At 39.8% G+C, this 15,219-nt stretch overlaps 1 protein-coding gene across 5 annotated transcripts in view; it reads left to right on the top strand.

The window, feature by feature from the left end:
- The window catches only part of LOC128687635 (uncharacterized), a 110,405-nt gene that overhangs the window by 54,979 nt on the left and 40,207 nt on the right, over positions 1–15,219 (top strand). For 4 of the 5 annotated variants that reach the window (XM_053775186.1, XM_053775184.1, XM_070084156.1 and 1 more), the window contains exon 7: positions 2,873–4,939. In XM_053775186.1, coding sequence (XP_053631161.1) covers positions 2,873–4,071 — 1,199 coding nt within the window. In that variant the 3' untranslated portion in view covers positions 4,072–4,939. Of the gene's footprint in view, positions 1–2,872; positions 4,940–15,219 lie in introns of those variants that run through there. The other variant, XM_070084155.1, reaches the window with a different exon arrangement.

The following is a 15,219-nucleotide window of genomic DNA, read 5'->3' as shown; positions in this document are numbered from 1 at the left end:
GCAATAAAGTAAATCTATTTTTTCTGTGAATAAAAAATCAAAATAGAAAGCAAGAGTAATGTAAGAGGGGGCCTGGAGACGTGACTGATGAACAGAGGATGTTATTTTAGTGCCAAGAATGTCTGGATTGTTTATTCTGGGCCCTATTTTGAAATTGGCATCTTCTTTAATTTGTGTAAAATTGGCCAAATTGCCAGTTTCTGACCACATTATTGGGTAGTTAAAATTGGTAAATGGGTGGTTTCTTGTACTAAGTTGATAGAAAAAATGGAGTTCTAAAGATATTGCTATGAGTTTGGTAGACTGGAACAATGGAATTGGCCGAAAATAGGGCTCAAATTCGGCAAAATTGCCGATGTGTATATATTGCCAAAATCACTAACTTCGCAGGAGCGTAATTCCATAAGTTTTCAATCAGATTTCATACTTTGGTGTCATTACTATCGGAAAAAGATTGTCATTTCATAAGAAAATATGATTTTTTTTTGTTTTCAAATATTTTTCGACAGAGTGACAGTTTCAGAAAGAGGGCTTGCGACAGTCAAAGGGTTAATAACAGAGTTCCATTCCTAAGACCACATCGGTAAACGAAGTCATCGCTAAGTGAGGAGCATACTATAATGGTAGTGGGTTTGTCAACCATCTCTGATATTGTTTTAATGTCACCTTTGCACCATTTATAACATTTCTGGTATACTATTTTTAAATGTTTATACAACAGTGTACTGTATATTGTAATAAACAGTATAGAGGAAATCAGCTCTATTATACATTATTTAGGTATGCAAACTGGTCAGAGAGCCCGTTATAAGTCTGAGGTGTCTGTAAAGAAATACATCGCTAAGCGAGGAGAGGCTGTGTATAGAACATTAAACTCCAATATAAACCCTCCTCTCAAACTTCTCCTTGATAGCTACAACAGAACACAGGCACAACACAAGGCACAAAACTCTCTGATATCCCTCATATTTCTCGCACTATGCAATAATGCAATGCACATAAAGGGCTCCAAGATATGGAATTCATTGACCGAACCAGCAAAAGGTTCCCTGTCTGCCAGTCATTTTAAGACTACAGTATAACAAAAAATTATCTTTTCTCTTAAACTTAACTATACCAACACTACACTGTGTCTGAAATCGTAGAATAATTTTGAAACTACTAGAGAAATCCCAATTAACTTAAGATACCTAAATTAATGTAAGTATTAATACACACTTAAAATTGTACTATTGTAAATTGTACTAATTTTTTTTTGTTTGCAACCACTCTACTATAAATTGTACTAATTATAAAAATTTTTGCCACCCCTCTTTTTGTATTAATGTAGAATTATCATTCATCACTCCATAACCTGTCTAGTTTTAAGTAGTGTGTAAGCATTAAGCTTAGTCTGCCTGAAGTGTGTAAGCATTAAGCTTAGTCTGCCTGAAGTGTGTAAGCATTAAGCTTAGTCTGCCTGAAGTGTGTAAGCATTAGGCTTAGTCTGCCTGAAGTGCACATGCATGCTAGTGGCTTTCTTTGTGCTCAACAATATTTTACTGCATGTTAATTACACATTGTATATTATGCAAAGAAATAAATTTTTATTTTTGAATAAAAATAATGTGTACACTTGTTGCTAGTTGTACAATATGTTATGAGCTTGTGAATTAATAAAGTAGTTTCATCTTGTACAATATGCCAAAGTAGAGAGCGATTGTTGTACAAGGTGTCAAAATAAATAGCAAGTATATTTTGAGGTTGAATTTTATTAGAGAAAATTGTGATTGTTACAATATTTTTTTTTTTAACTAATGGTCAGTAGCTTAATTTATATAGTTAACCCGTAAACGGTTTAAATGTATATATACGTTGTTACTGCTAGTGCCCCAAACGTATATATACGTTTTATTTGTCATACATTCAACATTGCCACGATAAGCCTGAGTCGCCTAGACATAAGAGAATGGGTGTGCGCACTCACTATGCGCCATATTAAAATAATTGGGGATGCCTGGGTACCATATGCTCTTTTTTCCTATTAACCCTTAAACGGTCCAAACATATATATACGTTCACTCGCGTAGTGCCCCAAATTTTTTGGAAAAAAAAAAAAAAGGACTTATTAAAAAAAAGTTTTTTTTTTTTTCCAAAAAATTTGGGGCTATACGCAAGTGAACATATACAGTGGACCCCCGCATAACGATTACCTCCGAATGCGACCAATTATGTAAGTGTATTTATGTAAGTGCGTTTGTACGTGTATGTTTGGGGGTCTGAAATGGACTAATCTACTTCACAATATTCCTTATGGGAACAAATTTGGTCAGTACTGGCACCTGAACATACTTCTGGAGTGAAAAAATATCGTTAACCGGGGGTCCGCTGTATATATGTTTGGACCGTTTAAGGGTTAATAGGAAAAAAGAGCATATGGTACCCAGGCATCCCCAATTATTTTAATATGGCGCACAGTGAGTGCGCACACCCATTCTCTCATGTCTAGGTGACTCAGGCTTATCGTGGCAATGTTGAATGTATGACAAAGAAAACGTATATATACATTTGGGGTGCTACACGAGAGAACGTATATATACGTTTGGACCGTTTACGGGTTAAAATTTCTTAGGAGCAGGGATAGAGCACATCGGTATCTTTGCATCATGAATGACCAAATTATCCTCAATTTATTTTTTTCTAAATTATTTTGATATGACGAGAGGTACCTGGATAGTGTGGCAGTGCTCTGGCATGTTGCTTGTAGTATGATGGTACATAGGTAAAAAATAAGTATTTTTTTTTTAAGAGAAGAAAATTTGTATGATAGGAAGGAAGGGCTTTACCTCAAAAATTTATGTACATAATGATTTGGGTAAAATAATTTTTTCAGAGGAAAATGAAAAGGATGAGCCAGTGGATGCTGTGTCTGCAGCCATCATGGCTGCTGTGCTGGAAGAAAGACAACGTGAGAGAGCCAAGCGCCATTGTTCCACATGTTCCTGTGGTTCACCTAGATCTGACACTTCTGAAAATGATACCCTTCAAATGGAAGAGCTGAATGGTAATGGCAATGGTACAAGTAATTGTATATTTCATCAAGAGGAAGAGTTAAGTAGGGATATTAAATCACAGTTCAAGGTAAATGTTGTGGATGTTGGAACACAAGTGCTACCTTCATATATAGGAGAGACAGGCAAAGTACAGTCAACCTGTATCTATTGTCACTCTTCTAAAAATATGTCATCTGAAAAGGTGTCTTCACTTGACCGCTTATCTAGCAAAGCAATGAATGTGTCTCAGCACTCAAGATCCAAAAGTCAACCAATTAATCAAGTGACAATGCAGATGGATGAAGATCATAATGTAATAAAAGCTAGTGACCCATCATACCATAATAGTGTATTGAAGAGTCCAACAGCCAAGTCCTTCACATTTGGCTCCCAGTCAGGAAGTGCTTGGGACTGGGCAGCTGAAGGCCATGATTCAGGGACTCCCTCCACTCCATCTTCTCTAATTAGTGCTTCCTTAAGCTATGAGAGTGAAACAAGTAATGTGACATCACCACAGGATTCACCTGGTAGATTATCCCTAATTCCACCAAAATCTTTAATTAAATCTCCCAAAATCAGTAACACAGATATTACCAGAGTGCTTCAAGGTGTTGATGTAAGTGTGAATACTTCGCAGATGTCAAGACTAACAGGTGAGACGAGTGTGCTGGTATCAGCTGCATCACCTTACCACACTACAGGGACTTCATCTCAACGCTCTTCCAATACCAGTTCTAGCCATACGCCATCAGTAACACCTAATAGTTTTCCTCAGAGTCATTTACCACGACATCATATTGGTTGCTCATCTCCTGTTTCTACTACCTCAAGCAAAACACATGACAGGGCCAACCCTTATTTTTCACCATCTCTGGCTTCTAAAATACCATTCAGTGCTCGGTCTCCACACCAAGATGTGTTCACTCCATCGATTCACCGTTCTCCTCCTCAGTGTGTGTCCAGAGGAAGGAGAGATCTGGCCACAGATATAGTAGCTTCCAGCACTACTACAGCTTCTAGTACAGAAACAAGCTTGTGAGCTACTTGACGAATCAACCTACCTAGGTATCAGACCATTTGTACCTTTTAAATAGAACTTTGTGACAGTGATTGCTGATAAAACTAAATTACTGGTAATTCTAATTGCTAAAAAGAAATCTTAAATATTTTTTAAAATTTTACAGTGGCTATTGTGTGTTTTTTTTGTGCATTATACCTAGAAAATAAGCTATAGGGTATTCAAGAAAGATGTTAACAGCAGCCAGAAGGAACAAAGTAGGCAGTGTGATGTCAAAAGAGGTTGACAATAATATTTGAAGAATAACTATTCCCCTATTTACCAATATGTCTCTTATAAAATTTTTAAATGAACCCACATTTTCTTTAATCATGTTACTTCAGGTAATGCTCCAGGGAAAGTGGAAGGCAATAAAATTAGTTTTCTGTGCATTTTGAGAGCTGTCATAAACTTTAGTTGTGTATGGAAGTACTACCATGGCTGAAGAGTGGAGAAGTTTATTAGAATAATTTTTGTCTGTCCTGTTTGGTTTTCATCTATGGTTAATGTTTAAGTACTACAAAGATGCTTCAGTCAGTTACAACCTATCACAACCTTGAACTAAACAGACTTCATTTTTGTCACATTGTACTATCCTGGATTTCTTCATTTCTTTCTTCCAATATTAAATCTTCCATTTCAGGCATCCCCAGTATTTTTTACACATTTTAGTGGCTTCATTTCTTGTGTAAGCCAAAGTTGCCAGTTCACTTTTGTGTTAGTCAAATTAGCATGTTATGTTGTATCTTGAAACAAATGCTTGGCAAAAAAAAAAAAAATTGCATTTGCATTGGAAGAAATAAAAATTGACAGTGATTGGTGAAATTATGATAAAGCAATTGCAAGCAACTAATGAAAAGTATGGAATTTGAATGGTTTTTCAAGTCAATCCTAAAATTAGCAGGTCAGTGCTCTAGTTGGATGAGTCATGTTAGGCCAGCATGAAGAAGTGGTTAGAGCACTGGGCAGCTAATTGTAGGACTGGCTGTACATGGGTTAGAATCCTGTCTTTTGCACAAAAATAATTGACAAGGTTTCTTATGATATACAAATTCACTAGTATGCAGTTAGCTATCACTGTGACGTGAATCTCATGAAGATAGTAATGATTTTTCAGGGAGAGTTGAACTATTAATACTCCATTCAGTAGAGTATTGGTTTTGTAAATTTTTTTTTTTTGTGGTTGGTGTTCCACATCATTTGAGTTTTACTTTCTAAATAGGAATGATACATTTTCCTTAATTAAGCCTTAATGCAAATGAACACACATCTTACTTTTTTTCTAACACCACAATTTATATGCATAAGTGTATATTTATGTACACCATAACTAGAAAAAAAAAATGGCTAAATTCCTCGGATATGATTGCCAGTGAAATATGCAATCTTTAATGATTTTTTTACACAGAATTGATACTGACAGATCCTGGACATTATTAGTAGCATGTCTTGTATATATTTAATGCTTCATAGGGGGGAGGGAAGGCTTTCAGAAGCAGCCTTTTAATGCACTTTAAAGGAGGGGTTTGGGATATTGGTAGTGTGGAGGGACATCTAAGCTGTTGTATCTGAGTGCCTCTACAAAAACAGTGATTATGTATGAGTGATGGTGAAAGTGTTGGATGATGAAAGTATTTTTCTTTTTGTTTTGTTTTTCTTTTTGGGTCACCCTGCCTCGGTGGGAAACGGCCAACGTGTTAAAAAAAAAAAACTGAAGAGTGCTGTGGATGGTCATAGAAAATGGCAAGTGCATATATATAATTAAAGGTTTACCTGTGAAACAATAGGTTGTAATAAATAATTGTAGGTTTATTGCTTAAGAAAAACAGATGTGCTAATTGGTTAATCTTTTTATTTTTGTGCAGACTCTTTATTTCTGGGTTTTCTGACCAATTGGAGGTATGGGCATTTTTTCTAAAATTTAATTGCGATTGATTTGAGGTGTCTGGTTTTCCACATTAATATGACCTCTATCCTCTACCTGTTAACTTTGCAGCCTTGACTTGCACGAAAGTAAGAGAAAATTGTAACTAATTAAAACTTAACAGTGATTGATTTGAGGTATCTGACCTTCCTTGTGTATCCCCTTCAGCCCTCGTATCTTTTGTTAATTTTAGAGTCATCACTATCAGTGGATAAAAGCCAAAGTTATCAGTTAAAAAGTCCAAACAGTAAAATTCCTTAAAGTAGATAACTTTACATCAGGTTGTATACTATAATATTGATTTACAGTGCATTACATGCTTCAGTCACTTTTTTTATTTTTTTTTTATTGAAAATAAGTCATCTTAATGTAATAAAACTTTTGTAATAAATTTTATATTTGTATAAATTTATTAAACAGACAGCTAGGTGTGTTGTGCAGTATATATTGTATTTTTTATATGTATTTTGTGTTTTTCTGAAAAATAAGTGTTATAAAGTGTATTTTGAGTATCTGTTTAGTGATTTGTTAGTTTTTGGCAGTATACTATTTTTCAACATTGATCAAGTATTTAGACAGTTTTGCTGGGAATTTTGTGTTGATAATTTGGACTGTAAATACAGTAGAATGTATAAAATGAAAAGGCATTAGTAAATCATTTAGCAACTGCTCATACTGCACCATCCTTCAGATGTTTATCTAGTGCTCTGCTTGTCTCTCTACTGCTCTTCGTTTTCCTTGATGCAGTAGTTAATTTTCTCACCAACTGAATATCTTGAGATCAAGCATGTATGAGTTTCATTTACATGAATGGCTAACTATGCAAATGTCGGTAATTTTTTTTGCCTCCCCAGTTTTTCTTTCAGGACCAGGTTTCATTGTAAAATGACTAAATGAAAAAAAATATTACTCTTATAAATAGTTTGAGCTTTAAATTTAAAGGTAAATTATGTATCATTGTACTAAGAATGAACATTTTGTTTGAGGTTTACATCTCATTATACTGTTCTTTAGCATAATCATTACTACACAGACAAAATTTACGAGAACTAAAAAATACTTCATTTGACAGAAAGCTTTTTTTTTTGGGGGAGGGGGGGGAGGTGGATATGTAGTCATGAAATTTCACCTATGTATTTGATGAATAAATAATTAATCATTTGGTTTAAGTTAGCCATGGAAGTCTGTGTAGAAATGTAACATTATTTTCTTGATGACTTGGAAGTTTTACTTAAAAAGTAACTGTTTTTGGCCACATCTACTCAGTGGTCTATTTTAAATGTGTTTAATACTTTTTTTCAAATTAAACACTGCCTTGTATGTATTGTAAAAAAAAAAAATTGTGCTCCTCAGATTCTTGTCTAAAGTTTATAGTGAGGTTGCAAAATTTTATTTCACTTGAGTATTCTATTGTTGCAAATACAGAATAATGTTCTGCTTATGTGGATGTTTTTTGAGACTAGTTTACAGATTGGCTAACTGTACAACAAATAATATGGTTGAGAATATGTGGGAATGTTTCACATTCTTTAAGTTTAGGAATACAATAATACAAGTTATTGATGACATATTGTATATAGACACTTGTAAATAGACTTAACTATTAGGTATAGGTTAAGGAATTCTAGTCAGCCAGAGGGAAAACTGCCATTAAAAGAAGTTCTTAGATATTATCTTTATAATGGCTGTTTTCTATTGATGGTATTTTCAATCTTAATGGACTTGTTCACTGTTAAATGGTTTATCTTTAAATCGACAGTATCTCTTCTCTCATTTGCCCACACTATTAATCATTTTGTTCACAGTTTTGTCAGTTGCTGGCTTACTTTTTTGTAAGCATAGTTTGGTTTAGCACTTAATTTCATTATATTGTTTTTATCATTGTAAACACATTAGAAACCAACTTGAAAGAAGTTTGGTAGCTGATGGATAAGTACACAAGTACCGAAATGTAGAGAAGACTTTTTCACGTATCTGCCATACATCATGTCAGCTGTTAGTATTATGGACTTTTATCCAAGGAAGAGTTTTGACCACAAAAAATATTTATTAACCAAATGAAGGCATGCCATTTGTATTTTGCTGAAAATAATTGTAGATGGTGTCTACATACCATAGGTATTCAATATAAATGCAAAGTTTATTTTTGCATTGCAAGAGAAAATACACTATATGGAGCTGGGAGACTGGTAACTATACCCTCTTGGTTTGTGTTGTCACCATGCACATGTAATGTTTATTGAACAAAAGCATTCAGTATTATATTTTGTTGGAAATAATTGAGGTGCTGCTTACATACCTCAGGTTTTAAATACAGGGGTCCCTAATTGTGTATATCTGCACTTATGATTTGGCTTCATAGAAACCAATTACATGTTATGTCTTATGAGCATCAGTCCACTACTCTAAACAAATTACTTGCATATGGAGGCTATACTTTTAAGACTTTTGGAGGTTTATAACGTATTCAGTCACTTAAAAATTGGAGAGGCTTGGAATAAAGTCTGAGAAAGAAACAGGATTTGTATTTGGTATATAATTTTAATGGGTTTGAGAATTATATAGTGTGATAGAGAACATAGTTGACATGACAAGCCAACTTTACCCTGAGGTGGAGCTGTATATGAGGATGTAGATGTAGGTCTCAGCAGTAATGAACTCGTTGAATTAAAGGCACAAAATGTTGCAGGAGTGAAAGCTTCTGATGAGATTGCACTTCCCACAGTGAAGAGATTTGATTTGAAGAGAATAGCTAAGAAATTCAAGGTCTTTGAAATTGAACTGGCAGTATTTGAGGAGCAAGACCCAAACTCCTCAATATTTACCAGTTTCTCCAGAATTCACTCATGCCTTTGTCAAGCAATAGAAAGTTTGTGTCTGCTCACTTTGAAAAGTTTTTGAAGAAATCTTCACCATCCAAAGCTAATACTCCTGAGAAGCCTTCCTTACCACTCAAGATTCACATTGCTTAATTCCATCATTCTCTGCCTTTTCAAATTAGTCATCCACTTTATGCTGTGAAGACCATCACTCCTAGTGAGCAAGACAGCACCAGTATTCAAGGTAATTTAAAACATTGTTCTATATTATTGTACTATATTTTCATTGTTATTGTTTGCTTAACAGGTCATGATTAAGAATGTGATAGGAAACTTGCCAAAGATAGAGGCCAGAAATTAATAAACAAAGATAAGAAGGAATGAACTAAAGTGAAAAAGATTTGGTGGTAAAGCACTAGACTGAATGGAATCTTTCATTTGAGTTTGTAAAAATGGCACTGAATATGAAAGACAGAATACAAAGAATTTCTATAATTGCAATGATAAAGATGTAATGGAAAATGTGGGAGGCTGCAAATATGCACCATAGTTCCAATATGTGTACAAATGAGGACACCTTAGTTGGTGTGGCTTTTAACCCCAAACAACTAAATGAAAAATATGAAAAGGGAAGTAAACAAGCTACTATTGGTTGTACCTCTTCAAGGGGGGCTCCTTGGCGTGGTGAAGAGGCTCTTGGTCTGAGGAATTAGCCCTGTCGGTCTTCTTCCTCAGACCGAACCTAATTACCCCCCATTCTCCCCTCCCCTATCCCATCCTCCCCATCCTCCCCTTTTTCCATTCCTCCTCCTCCTCCTCACCCCTCCCTTTTGCCCTTCCTCTTTTTAGCCTTCGTGATTTCTCCCACAGGCGCGCTAGTTCCTAGGTAGGGGAAAGGACACCGGGGTCCATCCCATTCCGTTGAGGTTTCTTGGCGGTGGCGTAGTTTGCCGTGGAATCTGGATTGCCTAGGGATGTCCCGATCCCTCTCCGGTATCCCGGAGTAGCTTTGGGTGTCTTTTGGGCGACGGGTGTATCTCTGGAAGCCACCTTTCGGATTCCGGGGGTGGTGGCTGAAGGAGGTATGCTTTGTGGCGGATATCCGGCCGCCCTCTCTTTTGTCCACCGAGGTAGCTCGGCAGATGTGAGGTTGCTATCCCAGATTGCTGGTTTACTGGCATGAAGGGTAGGGTATGGCACGGGTTCCATGCTGCATCTGCGCTACTAGCGGTGTCGAGTCCTCTTGGGCGCGGAGGGAGATTTCTGGCCCTTTCATTCCTCCTAGGAACTATCCCTCCCCGGTCCCCCCTTTTTTTTTCTTTTTTTTGTTTTTATTTTCTTTTCTTCTTTCTTTTTTTTTCTTAAAAACAAAAAGAAAGAAGTAACCTAACCATGGCAGCCCTAGTCCATGAACCTAGTACCCCCGGGCCCCTTCTTGATACCGCACCCCGTTCTGACCCCGCCTCGTCTTTGGACCACTCTTCAGACATTCCTCATGCCTCTGTACCTATTGCCGGTGCTGTTTCCTCACCCGCTTCAGGTACTGAGGCCTCGACTGACTCCTTCGATTTATCAGACCTTCGCTCTCCTCTGACTATGCTTCCGGCCTCTCCCTCTACGGTGCGGCAATTTTCAAATCGCCGACCCGTTCCACGTCGGACCAACTCTGGTCCCACGCCTAAACGTCAACGACAATTACCTGCTGATGATACTTCTCCACCTTCACCTTCTCGTTCTTCTCAGAAACGATTGACACGTCCTTCACTACCTTTCCACGCTCAGTTTCAGACTGAACAGTGGACTAAATTCTTCACTTTACGACCAACTTCCTCTACTGCCTATCTTTCTGACCATAGTATTGGCAAGGCACTCCTACGCCATGTTGGTAAAGATATTTCTTTTCATGCTCTTAAGAGCGGTACGCGCATCATTACCGTACAGAATGCTACCCAGGCTCGTGAGCTCTCTCGTCTTTCCCATATAGATACTGTTCCTGTCACCCTTGAAAAACATCATTCCCTCAATTCTTGTAGTGGTACCGTTATTCTGCCCCATACCATAGTTCAACAAAATTTCCAGACATGTGGCACCGACATTCTCGAACAGCTGGAACTCCAAGATCTCCCAATCCTCAAGGTAGACACTTACGTTCTTCCTGCCCGTGGGCGGAGACGATACCCTAGCAATGTGGCTCGTTTAACTTTTGACAGCCGAGAACTCCCATCCTCCGTTTATATAGCAGGACATCGGTTACAAGTTCGAAAGGTGATCCCTACACCACAACAGTGTAGAAATTGCTGGCGATTTGGCCATCCAGCGAAATATTGCAGATCTATCGCCGAATGCCCAGTCTGTGGTGCCGATGACCATTCTAATACGTCTTGCAATCGATCTCCCTCTTGCCTTAACTGTCATGAGGCTCACCCTTCGTACTCTCGCCGTTGTCAGGTCTATTTAAACGAGCGGGAAATCCGTTACCTCAAAGAGACAGAAGGTCTCCCTTATGCCATGGCAGTTTCTCATCTCCGCCTCCAAGGGAGACTCCCACGTGTTTCTTATTCCCGTGTTTCAAAACGTCCCCCCACTTCTGGTATCCCATCTTCTACACCCACCTCTGTGGTTACCTCTCCCATAATCACTCCTGTATCTAATCCTTTTGCTGTCCTCGGCTCAGACGTCCCTACTTCAACGCCTCAGTCTAATCTCGCTTCTTCGAGTTCTCTCTTACAAGCCTCAGTATCGACGAGACCTCGTACGACACCTCTTCCCAATCGTCCCTCTACTTCTCAAAAGTCAAAAAAAGGTCCGGTAACACCTCCTACCCATCTTCCACCTCCTCATTTTACCCTCCCTGTCTCTGTCCCTAGTTCTTCCCCTCTCACTGGCTCGGTTACAAGTGCAGAGGTTCACCCTCCTCCTCGTAATGTACCTTCCTCCCCTGTTCCCTCCCAAGTTTCTTCCTCTTCTGCCACCTCCCAGGTTCCTGTCTCTTCTGTCCCCTGCCACGCTTCTCCAGTTCCCTCCACCCTTTCGCCCCCCCCTACCTTGGTACAGTCCAATACAGTTCCAATCTTTACTCATCCTCCCCCTACCATTCCCAATATTGTCTCCCATACGACATCTCTGAATTCCGAAACACTTGAAGCAATCTCTGAATATATTGCAGAGACCAAACCATCAATGGACACTGATCCACCTTCCGCTCTTTCTCTCTCCTCTGCTCCATCTGCGCAACTCCTTTCTTCACAGCGCACCGTTCCTTCGCTGCTTGAACATTTTCCACTGCCTCCGCATGTGGACTTTTCTAACCCTTCTAGTCCGTAGGAACCCTTACCTGCGGATTTCAAGTATCTTTATCATTGCCAATCATGGCCTTTTTACAGTGGAATATACGCGGCCTCAGGGGTAATCGGGGTGAGCTTCAGATGTTACTCTCCCAGTTTGCCCCTGTTGGTGTTTGCTTACAGGAACCAAAATTACACTCTGCTGTTATTTCTCACATCTCAGGCTATAATTTGTTGTATTCTTCAGATCCTTTTCCTGATGGGACCTTTAATGAAAGTGCCCTTCTTCTCCGCACTGATATTCCGTACCATCAACTATTTATTCATACTTCGCTGCATTACACAGCAGCCCGTATCCACTTACATAGGTGGTATACGCTCTGTTCTTTATATCTCTCTCCTTCTCGGGCATTATCTATTCCGGATTTTGCCTTCCTTGTTTCGTCATTACCGCCACCGATTCTGTTACTTGGTGATTTTAATGCCCACCATTTCCTCTGGGGAGGGTCTCACTGTGATTCCCGTGGAATTCAGTTAGAGGCTTTTCTTGCCACCCACCCCCTCCATGTTTTAAATACAGGTACTCACACCCATTTTGATCCTCGGACTCATACTCTCTCTTGCATCGATCTCTCAGTTTGCTCTTCCTCCGCCGCATTAGACTTTACTTGGTCTGTTCTCCCGGACTTACATGACAGTGATCATTTCCCAATCATTCTTTCTTCCCCTTCATATTCGCCACCTCTTCGCACCCCACGCTGGCAATTTAATCGGGCAAATTGGAACCTTTACTCACACCTGACTGTTTTTAAAGAGGTTCCTTCTTCGTCCTCCATCGATGAGCTTTTACACCTCTTCTCGTCCTCCGTTTTCACCGCAGCTTCTCATTCTATACCCCAAACTTCGGGCAGGCATTCTCAGAAATGCGTGCCTTGGTGGTCTCCTGCTTGTGCTCGTGCAGTACGTTTGAAACGCGCTGCATGGGGCAGGTACCGGTACAATAGAACCACAGAGCGACTCCTTGATTTTAAACAGAAGCGTGCGATCGCTCGCCGTGTCATCCGTGACGCTAAACGCACTTGCTGGCGAGATTATGTCTCCACCATCACCTCTGCTTCCTCTATGAGTGCAGTCTGGAAAAAAGTACGAAAACTGAGTGGTAAATATTCTCCTGACCCGGCTCCTGTTCTGCGAGTTGCCGGTGTTGATATAGCAAACCCACTAGATGTTGCCAATGAAATTGGCAATCATCTGGTCCGTATTTCTCAGGGACTCCATCTATGCCCCTCATTTCTTTCCTCAAAGTCTGCCAGAGAGTTAGCACCCTTGGACTTTTCTTCTCTCAGAGAAGAACAGTATAATGTGCCTTTTACACTTCAAGAACTGGAGGCAACACTCTCAGCTTGTCGATCATCGGCAGCTGGGCCCGACGACATTCATATTCGTATGCTACAACATTTACATCAGTCAGCCCTTGCAGTCCTATTACGCCTTTACAATCTTATTTGGTCACAAGGAGTTCTTCCACAGCTGTGGAAATCCGCCATTGTTCTCCCTTTCCGCAAACCAGACACTACGGGACATGAAACCTCCCACTATCGTCCCATTGCTCTTACCAGTGCAGTTTGCAAAGTAATGGAACGTCTAGTAAATAGACGTTTAGTGTGGTATTTAGAGACACACAACAGTCTCTCCACTCGTCAATATGGCTTTCGTAAGGGACGTTCTACCATAGACCCCTTACTGCGCTTGGATACGTATGTTCGTAATGCCTTTGCGAATAACCACTCAGTTATTGCCATATTTTTTGACCTTGAGAAGGCATATGACACAACTTGGAGGTATAATATTTTAGCCCAAGTCCACTCCTTAGGCCTTCGAGGCAATCTACCATCCTTCCTTAAGAACTTTTTAACTGACAGGCATTTCCGTGTTCGGGTTAATAATGTGCTCTCCCCGGACTTTGTCCAAGCTGAAGGTGTCCCCCAGGGATGTGTTCTGAGCACAACACTTTTTCTCCTTGCTATTAATGATTTGGCCTCTAGTCTTCCATCAAATATTTGGTCATCACTCTATGTTGATGACTTCGCTATTGCCTGTGCAGGCGCTGACTGTCACCTCCTTACAGTTTCTCTCCAGCATGCAGTCGACCGTGTTTCCAATTGGGCCACCACACATGGGTTTAAATTTTCCAGCACTAAAACCCACCAAATCACTTTCACTAGACGCTCTGTCATCTCTGATCATCCTTTGTACCTTTATGGCTCACGTATCCCTGAACGTGATACAGTCAAGTTTCTGGGCCTCCTCTTTGATCGTAGGTTATCCTGGAAACCTCACATTACCTCTCTGAAGGCAACTTGTCACAGCCGGCTGAACCTTCTTAAAACCCTTGCTCATCTTTCGTGGGGAGCTGATCGTCGAACCCTCCTTCACCTACATTCCACCCTTATTTTATCGAAACTTGATTATGGTGACCAGATCTATTCAGCGGCATCTCCTGCTACTCTCTCTAGCCTTAACCCCATTCATCACCAAGGATTACGTTTATGCCTTGGTGCTTTTCGCTCTTCCCCTGTCGAAAGCCTCTATGCAGAAGCGAACGTTCCATCCTTATCCGATCGCCGTGATGCCCATTGCCTGCGCTACTATGTACGCTCTCATGATCTCCGCAATCCTTCCATTTATAGAATGGTCACTGATATTAGTAGACATTCTTTATTTGTTCGCCGCCCCTGCTTACTCCGTCCCTTCTCTCTTCGCCTTCATTCGCTCTTGTCTTCTCTTCAACTACCACCTTTCTATGTACATGTAGCATCTCACTTTTCCCTACCCCCCTGGGAAGTTCCAGCTGTTCGAGTCTGTTCTTTCTCCCTCCCTTGCTCGAAAGCCCAACTGTCTACGGTCGCTTCCCGCTCTCTTTTTCTTGACCACTTTCACTCTCATTCTCATGCCATTGCTGTGTACACAGATGGCTCTAAGTCTTCTGACGGCGTAGGATTCGCAGCAGTGTTTCCGGACAGCGTCGTACAAGGGCATTTACTATCTTCAGCTAGTATTTTTACTGCTGAATTATATGCCATCCTTACAGCACTTATCCGTA

Source organism: Cherax quadricarinatus, chromosome 11 (assembly GCF_038502225.1).
Source record: "Cherax quadricarinatus isolate ZL_2023a chromosome 11, ASM3850222v1, whole genome shotgun sequence".
Lineage (NCBI taxonomy): Eukaryota > Metazoa > Arthropoda > Malacostraca > Decapoda > Parastacidae > Cherax > Cherax quadricarinatus.
Note: the sequence above shows the minus strand (reverse complement) of the source record. Positions and strands in the feature narration are given on the sequence as shown.